At 45.3% G+C, this 9911-nt stretch overlaps 1 protein-coding gene across 1 annotated transcript; it reads left to right on the top strand.

The window, feature by feature from the left end:
• Window positions 1-1639: 1639 nt before the first annotated feature.
• On the top strand, window positions 1640-9142 carry ubqln4 (ubiquilin 4). The gene is made up of 11 exons (XM_061821636.1): window positions 1640-1830; window positions 3746-3897; window positions 4459-4610; window positions 4675-4937; window positions 5059-5217; window positions 6070-6313; window positions 6383-6522; window positions 7161-7244; window positions 7327-7442; window positions 7524-7719; window positions 8113-9142. The coding sequence occupies exons 1-11, from the start codon at window positions 1690-1692 to the stop codon at window positions 8263-8265; spliced, it is 1800 nt and encodes a 599-aa protein (XP_061677620.1). The 5' UTR covers window positions 1640-1689; the 3' UTR covers window positions 8266-9142.
• The last annotated feature ends 769 nt before the right edge of the window (window positions 9143-9911 follow it).

The following is a 9911-nucleotide window of genomic DNA, read 5'->3' as shown; positions in this document are numbered from 1 at the left end:
TATGACATGGCAATTCGAAATTTTAACAAAAGTTGACCCACGTGATTTGCCTTTGCGGGCCGCATGAGACCAGACGGCGGGCCGGATCTGGCCCCCGGGCCTTGAGTTTGACACCGGCGGACTAGATGGTCAAAAAGGACAAAAATTATGTTTGCTCCTTAGTCTCCACTTTGCTGCAGTTCTCTGCAGTTTTGATACACGCAGATAAAATTTGTTGCCCGCAGTCTCCTGCCGGGTAAAACTTTTGGTCGCTCATTCGTTGAGCAGATTTGTCAACGCGCGCACGTTTCCGCTCCCCGCCATTGTGCAATTAAAAGCTTATCTCTCGCCAGCAGCCGCGCACGGAGTCCAAGTTCGGAAAGCTGGGTGGAGAGGAACGCGTCGGCCGGGCCCGTTGTTTACATTTCTCTCATTGTTTGCACCTCGGCGCGCAGACAAAGCGGCCATTACCTCGGGAGCGAGTGCCATCGTCCCTCCCTCGTCGTGATGAACAATCGGGGAACCCCACCCTGACACTTTTTGGGTGTTTTTTTTTTTTTTTGATGATCACAGACCCCATCGAGGGCAAATATTTCCTTTCCAAGTGGAGGAAGTTTGGCCAGTTCCAATTTCCTCACGCATGACATATGTATGTCTGCTATGTGGACTAATATTCACGTACATATTTTCCGACAAACGCGCTTTTCCTCGATGGGAAACCTTTCTTGAGGGGAATGTTGTTTTTCCTTCCCTATTCGTGCTCGGTCACATTGAAGAAAAATAAAAGGGCGATAAAATATGCAAAAAAATAAAATAATCTATATGTGATATATGTGACATCACTGACGGTGCTCTTGAAATATTATAAGCAATGCAGAATATGAATTGATTGATGGGTAAGGAGTTGGATTTTCAAAAATGTACTTGATTAAGTATTTATTCCTTTCATTCAATTGGATTGTATTTTTTTAAATTACAATTTTGTATCCACATATTTACAGTATTTACAGTATATATGTATATATATATTTTTTAAAGTGTACTTTTTGTTTCATCTATTTTGTAATGATTTCATCGTTTATAATGGCTTGATTTTATTTTGATTCAATTTGATGTAATTCATATTTAGTATTATTTTATTTTTGGTTTAAATTATTTTATTTTATTATTTGGGGGGAAAAAGCAGTTTAGTCAGTTTAGCTTCAAATCCCACTACTGCAAAAAAAAAAAAAAAAAAAAAAAAGTCCTGGGCTGTCCTCTTGTGGTCATTTGTTGTAGACGCTGCTTGTAGTTATTTTCAGGACACTTTCATTAAAAATAAATAAATAAATGGACAAAATGACTAGGGATAGGCTACAGTGACCCTTGTGAGGACAAGTGGCTTGGAAAATGGATGGATGGGCATATTCCCAACTATGAGAATTTTATTTTGGTATAGATTATTCTCTCTACATGAAATGGAGCTTTTTCTCACGTGCTCATTTATTAATTTATTTTTCAAACTAAAATTGTACGGTTTAAAAACACATAAAAAAAACTAAAAGTACTTATTTTTTTAACTTAAAATTCTGTGGTAAAATGGAAAAATATCTTTTCCCAAAACAGCGTGCCGAGTGGCGAATTCTCAAACTTCCGGCGTGTCAGATTTAACCTCATCCCGACCCGGAAGCAGACTCCAGTCGCGAGCTGCTTCCCATCGGAGGAGTAAAGATGGCTGACCAGGGCGCCGCAGATCCCGCTAACGACAACAATCAAGCCGACGCCGCGGAGGGAACCATCATTAAGGTCACCGTAAAGACCCCCAAAGACAAGGAGGAAATCGCCATCGCGGAAGATTCGTCCGTCACGCAGGTTTGTGGCGGCTTTTTAAAGACCGGGGGGCGGGCGGGGGGCCTCGGTGCGTGTGGTTGGGGAGGGGGAACAGAAGCGAGCGTCATGCCCACAACTTCAGCTAACCAGCTAGCCTGCTTAGCGTCGACGCCGCGCTTACCGCCAAAGTGCGACACTAGTATTATTATTTTTTTGTAATACTCACACCACAGCTGTTCATAACAGCAAACATGTAGCGTTATCATTCATATGTGTATTAAATAAACGGGTGTAGTCGCGTTTCAATGTGCGCTGCGGCTAACCGGTTAGCTGCTTTGCTAATTTAGCACTAGCCGTGTCGTCAATGGAGTGTCAGCTGACGCTTGCTTTTTTTTAAAACTGTGCCCCGATGGTAACAAACGCAAAGCGGGCAGCCATCGAGCACACGCACGTGCCCGCTTTTGGGTCGTGTGGCGAATCGTCGCCATTTCGTTCCGCGTCCGTAAAAGCGAATGGCGGCGGTCGCCCGTCTGGAACATTCTCCAGTGACTTGACTGAGTCATGGTTCATGCCGCCTCTACCCGGGGGAGGGAATCGGGAAACCCGCTCAATACCCGCAGCGCCCGTCGGCTCGCTTGGGCGACGCGTTCAAGCGCACTTACGCAGCAACTCTTGATAATTACGAGTAATAACCGTGAGTCGATGAAATGTATCGCAACATTCAAGCATCATGAAGTTACGGGGCCGGCATTTAAACCCTCCAACGGCACAATTTAAAGCTTCTGAATCATATTAACAATCGCATTTTTGAAACAATCGCCTATATTAGAAGTGTAAACTACTATATCAAAGCCGGTATCGTATTTTTTCCAGACTGAGTACACGTACTTTTATTACTAGACAATACTGAGTATCACTACTTGATAATTCCTCAGTCTTGCAGTTTTTTTTTTACATTTTTTTGAAGATTCACTTTTCTTAAACATCACTGAAATTAACCTTCACACAACCAAATATGATTGATTTATTGAATGTCTTACGCATTTATTAGCATTATGATTAATCATTGTATTTTTTTTTACAGTTGCATTTTTTTAAATGTCCTATAAATAAATTTCTGTTTTGTTCTTATACACGCTGAATAATCTTTTCGTCTGGGAGGTATTTTTATTTATTGAATCTCTATTACACGTTTATTAGCATTATGATTAGTCATTGTATTATTTTTTACAGTTGCATTTTTTTTTAATTGTCCTATAAATACATTTGCGTTTTGTTCTTATACACTGAATAATCTTATCCCCTGGGATGTATTTTTATTGATTGAATCTCTATTACACATTTATTAGCATTATAATTAGTCATTGTATTTTTTTACAGTTGCATTTTTTTTTAAGTGTCCTATCAATAAATTTGCGTTATGTTCTTATACACACTCAATAATCTTATCCCCTGGGAAGTATTTGCGCTGCGTCAGTTGTGTGCGCCTTGGGCCCCGGGGGGACAGTACACAAGTAGATAAGAGGCACAGATTTGATGAAAAGACCTGAAGAAGAGCGTAACTGTAACGCCGCAATCATATGTAGTTATTTTTCCACTTGGTAGAAAGAATATATGCCTGTGAGTATAGTCAGACTGCAACATGGGTATTTTTTGTGTTGTGGTGTTTTTCCATTGTGTAAGCAAGCATTGATGACCCTGACAATGCAAAATTGTCCATACGTGTGATTTTTGAGGGGCTGGTTTTTCTCCTATTCATGTTCTGTCACCTGTGCACCAAAGCACATGTTGTTGTGAAAAACGTTAAAGAAGCTCAGGTTTGGTGCTATTATTATACCGCTACACAATTGCATATGATCGATTTACATTAAAGAACCAAAATGACTTTTTTTTTTTTTTTTTTTTATGGACTACTTACTGGATTACATATTTCCTTGCGCGGTGTCACCTCTCTTAGTTCAAGGAGGAGATCTCCAGGCGGTTCAAAGCCAAGCAGGATCAGTTGGTTCTGATCTTCGCTGGGAAAATCCTGAAGGACGGTGACAGCCTGAGCCAGCACGGCATCAAGGATGGCTTGACGGTGCACCTGGTCATCAAGACGGCCCAGAAGTAAGGCGCCCAAACACCAGCTCAGTGATGAAAAGTGTTTATGGAAGCTATGTTTACACATCCTGTTGCTCGCCGTACGAGAAACGCCTAGCAAAGCATTGCTACCTGATTGTTCTGCTCAGTCAACTTTGTTTCTTCTCTGTAAAATCCCTTTTCTACCTATCTATCTATTAAATAGTGCAAATGATGAACCCTTCAAGATAGAACATTGTATTAGTGATGGTGTCACACAAATTAAAACCTACTCAAGTATGTGATAAAAAACGAACAATATAAAACTATAATTTGGTGGATAAAGTCATGCATTTTATTGTTTTATTTGCGAAGAGGAAGGCCTTGTCACTCATAAATTGAACAATAGTCTAAAAAATAAGGGTGAGGTTTTTAGTAAATAAAATAAAAAAATAAAAAAAGTGGGGGCAAGGTTGATGCCTGAGGAACACCGCCAGGCTAACTTAGTAAATACGACGTTGAGAGAAATACATTATTTTATGTGTGTAAATACCAAACCACAATTTGCACCCTTTTTAAAAATACTAAGTGCCGTCATCTCGCATGTAGGACGTCAGATGGCGGCAGCTCTTCGGCCTCAAATTCCTCGCCCACCCCTGCAGGGAGCACCAACGCCTCCAATCCAAGCACCACGCCTTCCTCCGCGGCCGGGTCCACGGCCGGCTCGGCCCCGCCTCCCACGCAGACGCCGAACCTACTGAGTGAGTCCGATGGTTCCCGGTCTCGGAGGAGGCGCGCAATTGACTTGCGTTGTCTTTCCTGCAGGCGGTTTCGGTGACCTTTCCAACCTGGCGGGTCTGGGCATGGGCACGTCCAACTTCATGGAGCTGCAGCAGCAGATGCAGCGGCAGCTCATGTCCAACCCGGAAATGCTCTCGCAGATCATGGAGAACCCGCTGGTGCAGAACATGATGTCCAACCCGGACCTGATGCGGCAGATGATCGTGTCCAACCCGCAGATGCAGCAGCTGATGGAGCGCAACCCGGAGATCTCGCACATGCTCAACAACCCTGAGCTCATGAGACAGTGGGGAATCTCTCCGGGAGCCATCATCCACACACACCCCCCACCCCCCCCCCCCCCACCAGAAAGCCTTGACATCTCCCTGTTGCCCCCCCCCCCCCCCCCCCCCCCCCCCCAAAACGCAGACCATGGAGCTCGCTCGCAACCCCGCCATGATGCAGGAGATGATGCGCAACCAGGACCGGGCGCTCAGCAACTTGGAGAGCATCCCGGGGGGATACAACGCCTTGCGCAGGATGTACACCGACATCCAGGAACCGATGTTCAGCGCGGCCAGAGAGCAGGTATAAACTGTTCACTGGGTGACGGCTGCTATTTATACATTTCCATCTTTGAAAACCACGAGAAATATCCCAGATTGATTGGAATGTTTTTGACATATTCACATCAAATTGAAATTATCTACCAATTCATCCAGTCATCCAATTTTTTTTGCCTTTTATATCCTCACAAGGGTCGCGGGGCATGCTGGAGCCTATCCTAACGGGCAGGAGGCGGGCTACACCCTGAACTGGTCGCAGGGCACATAGAGACAAACAGCCGCACTCACAATCACACCTACGGGCAATTTAGAGTGTCCAATTAATGTCGCATGTTTTTGGGATGTGGGAGGAAACTGTAGCGTCCACCCGGAGAAAACCCACGCAGGCACGGGGAGAACATGCAAACTCCACATACGCGGGTTTGGAATCGAACCCGAGACCTCAGAACTGTGAGGCCAACGCTTTCCAGCTGATCCACTGAGCTGTCGCTACCAATTCAAATAATTTTAAGTTCAAAATGTTTGACATTATAAAAAGTCCTTTTTTTTTTAAGAAATCTAAATTTAAAAAAAAGTATACTTATTTAGATATTGGGATCCCCATTTCAACAAAATGTTCAAACATTTCTGCTTTTAAAAGAATTCAATAAATCCCATGAGAAAATTCCCGAAGTCAGAGAATGGAGAGGAAAAAAAACAACGTACCTCTACTCATCTTTTTTTTTTTTTTTTTTTTTGGTCCTGGCTGCCCCCAAATTCTGAAATTAATTGTCCAGCATTTCAATTATCGTCTTCAGCATGCACACGCAAGCCCTCGTTTGTTTTTGAAAAGTTTGCACGCAGCTCGTCTCACGTGTCGAACGTCCATCTGCAGTTCGGCAACAACCCCTTCTCGGCCCTCGGCGGCGGCTCCGAGTCGGGCGCTCAGCCGTCGCGGACGGAGAACCGCGAGCCCCTGCCCAATCCCTGGGGTCCGTCCAACGCCTCGAACCCCGCGGAGAGCGGCGGCGGCGGCGGTGGTGCCGGCGGCACGGCGGGAGGTCAAGGCGCCCCCGCCGCCGGCACCAATCCCACCGTTTCCAACCCGCTGGGCGTCAACCCCAGCAGCCTGGGAAACGGTAAGATGGAAACGTTTTTTTTTTTTTTAAATCGCCGACGTGTCCACGAGCCAAATGTTGTTCTTCCAGGAATGTTCAACAGTCCGGGCATGCAGAGCCTCTTGCAGCAGATCTCCGAAAACCCTCAGCTCATGCAGAACATGCTGTCCGCTCCTTACATGCGCAGCATGATGCAGTCGCTAACTCAGAACCCAGAGTTGGCCTCCCAGGTGGGTACTTTATCCCCAGAAGGCGGATGGAAATACCCGCAAGAAGCCGTGGCGCAAATCCCACTGGAAGTCTGCCATTCGAGCTCCAAGCAGCCATTTTAGGCTCATTTTCACAAGGAACCTGTCCAAGAGATTTTGACTGATTGGTCCCAAATTTGAAGCACACGTGTCACCGTTTCACTTGGCAAAAAGAGATTTGGCGGGCTTGTCTGTCGCAAAAAATTCACCCCCCAAAATCAAGACACGGCATCTGTCATTTTTGTTCATGGTGGATGTTTTAGGTGAATTTTAGCCATTTTGAGGCATCCTTCAAGAAGGAACCTGTCTTTATTTAGTCTTTATATGAGACAGAAATGGGCAGTATTTTTTTTGTCATTTTTAGTGAAAATCAAACTTGTCATTCGCTCACTTGCACAGGCCATAAAAAGTCTCAAAGACCAATGCCTTAAAACAAAGCAAACATATCGCAGAGCGCATTTTATAAACAATGTGTTTGACATAATTAAAAGCATTTGAATACAGATAAAGGAAACAGGAAGTCTTCCTTTTTGTCTAGAAGCAGCTAAAATGATCAATGCAAACTCGAACAAAGCCCCGCGAGGTCATAACGTCATTGAACACATTTTGTCTCGTTCTAGGTCATGATGAATAATCCCTTATTTGCCGGAAACCCACAGCTGCAGGAACAGTTCAGGTCTCAGCTTCCCATCTTTCTGCAGCAGGTACGGAGGACGTTTCCTGGTTTTTAAAAAGCTTGTCGAGCAGTCGGAGTTGTTTCTGTAGTTTGGGACGTTTTGTTTCCAGATGCAGAACCCAGACGCGCTGTCCGTGATGACGAACCCGCGCGCCATGCAAGCCCTCATGCAGATCCAACAGGGCCTGCAGACGCTCCAAACAGAAGCACCGGGCCTCATGCCCAGGTACACCGGACAAGAGCGCTCATAACAGTTTCACCTCCTCCATTTTATTTTTTTATTTCATTCCCCCCCCCAACCCAACAGCTTGATGTCAGGTGGCCTTCCCGGGAGTATCCCCGGTGGCATTCCCGGCGTCCCCACGGGCGGCAGCGCGCCCGCCGAGAACCCCGCGTCCTCTCCCAGTAGTGCCGGGACGCCGCCAAACGCCACTCAGCAGCAGCAGCTGATGCAACAGATGCTCCAAATGTTCGCCGGGGGAGGCGTGGGAGGCGGCGCACCGGTACGCACACGACCCGTCTCTCTCTCTCTCTCTCTCTCTCTCTCTCTCTCAAAAAAAAAAAAAATGGCCAATTTGCCTGTGTGTTTTGCTGCAGACATTGTTCAACAAATTCACCAAAAAGAGGCTTCTTAGTGACACAAAGCAAAATTGGAATAGTCGGACTAAAGAATGGCGCATTAAGCAAATGGTGCAGCAACATGTAGACAGACAATATAGCAATAGTGACACGCATATAGTTTTTACTCCCTATCAAAAAACTGATTATTGTGGCTTATAACCCTAAAATGGGGTCTTGCAAGGAAAATATCAGACTTCCTGTCCTTCCAGGCGTGACAACTTCAAAATATGTTCCCCTACGGCCCGCTAGAAACATTTTTATCTTTTCCCTCGCAGAACCAGACCCCCGAGGTTCGGTTCCAGTCCCAGCTGGACCAGCTGAACGCCATGGGCTTCATCAACCGCGAGGCCAACCTGCAGGCGCTCATCGCCACCGGCGGGGACATCAACGCCGCCATCGAGAGACTTTTGGGCTCGCAGCCCTCGTAAAGACACGCACACACACACACACACGCACATGCAGTACATACTGGTGCCCTCCATACGCGCGCGCACACACACACACGCAGCCCCCCCCCCCCCAATTCACAGACTAAAAGCATCGCGTATACCCCCCCCCCCCAACTTTACAAAGACGCCTCGGTCAAGATCTGCCACCACCATCCCCGCTCCATTGCAATAATTTCCCTTTTTATTTCTTCCCATCATCCACTCGGGTGTCCTTTTCGGGTGGTCTCATTTGTTTATAGACAATAAGCGGGACAGCTCTTAAGTTCCGAGAGGTCGAAGCGGGCGACGCGACCGGTTGGCCGTCGGCGGCGGCGGCCGCGCGCTAGCTCGAGCGGCCTCGTCCGTTCACGCGGCCGGCCGCTTTCCGTTCTCGCTAAAAGCGAGCGTTCTCCGCACGATGCCCTCCACGCGTGTAGTTTTGCCATTCCGGGTTCAAGGGGAGGAAAAAGTGTCTTTGTGTGTCTGAGGCGCCGCTGTTGTGCCTTTAGTGCCCCCCCCCCCCCCCCCCGCCCCCCCTCCCTCTTTCGATGCCAGACCTCCACAAGTGTGTGTGTGTGTGGTGTGTGTGTGTGTGTGTGTGTGTGGCCGGGTGGGAAAAGGGGTGCGGTCTCGAGTTAAAATCCACACACCCGCACGTCACAAGACTTTACTTATCGGTCGACGGCGCCAACACAAATGAAGCAAAATGAACACTTTTGTTTCATTTTAATCTGATGATTTACTTTTGTTCCTTTTTTTTTTTTTTGTTGTTTTTTTTTGTTTTTAAGGGGCATTTAAATTAAACAATGATGTTCAGTTGAATCGGTTGGCCTCACAAAGCAATTCTAGTATGGTGGCCCTACCATACCCCCCCCCCCCCCCAAAAAAAAAATATGAATAAACGAATCTAGCGCTAGGTCGTCTTATTTTTTTTTTTTTTCTCTCTCTCTGGAAACTTGGCATCGTAGTTGTGGTAACCATGGCAACTGCTTCTCGGGCTTTGCGTTGTTGACCTTGGCTGAAAACAACAAAACGGGGAAAAAAAAATCAATTTCCCAATTGAGTATGTTGGAACTAACTTTTAACAGTTACTGTACTAAAAATAAAATAAAAATGAATATGGTCAAAAGCTCTCTGCAGCCTGTCTTAGTTGATTGTGGCAACGTAGTTTTTTGGGGGGAAAACTGCTAAGTTATGAAATGCGGACCAAAAGATGTTCCACGCCAACATTTATTTCATCTCAAACAAAATTTAATGTCAGATACATGATTGAAGCAAATTTTTCAAAACAAATAAATGTTTCATTTTCATTTTTTTTCTACTTTGTCACTGTTTGATGGAAGCCAAAAGTAGCAATATGCAGCTTGTTTTTTTATTATTTTTATTCCTATTAGTTGTGCAGAACATTTTTGCCATGCTTTTGGTTAATTACAATTTTTTTTTAAATCTCAGATCCCATTTTTTTTTGTCTACACTAAACCTAAAAACATGACCATGACAACATAGTTTGTAAATAAATTTATGTACATAATAGCAGCTAGCTTAATCCAAATGACCAGAAACAAAAGACTCAACCGAAAGCAGCAGCTAACAGTGCCCTCGTGTGGTTTACATATGCAATTGCAATTTTATGCTATTGTACTTGA

This window comes from Syngnathoides biaculeatus, chromosome 1 (genome assembly GCF_019802595.1).
Source record: "Syngnathoides biaculeatus isolate LvHL_M chromosome 1, ASM1980259v1, whole genome shotgun sequence".
NCBI classification, from domain to species: Eukaryota; Metazoa; Chordata; class Actinopteri; order Syngnathiformes; family Syngnathidae; genus Syngnathoides; species Syngnathoides biaculeatus.
Note: the sequence above shows the minus strand (reverse complement) of the source record. Positions and strands in the feature narration are given on the sequence as shown.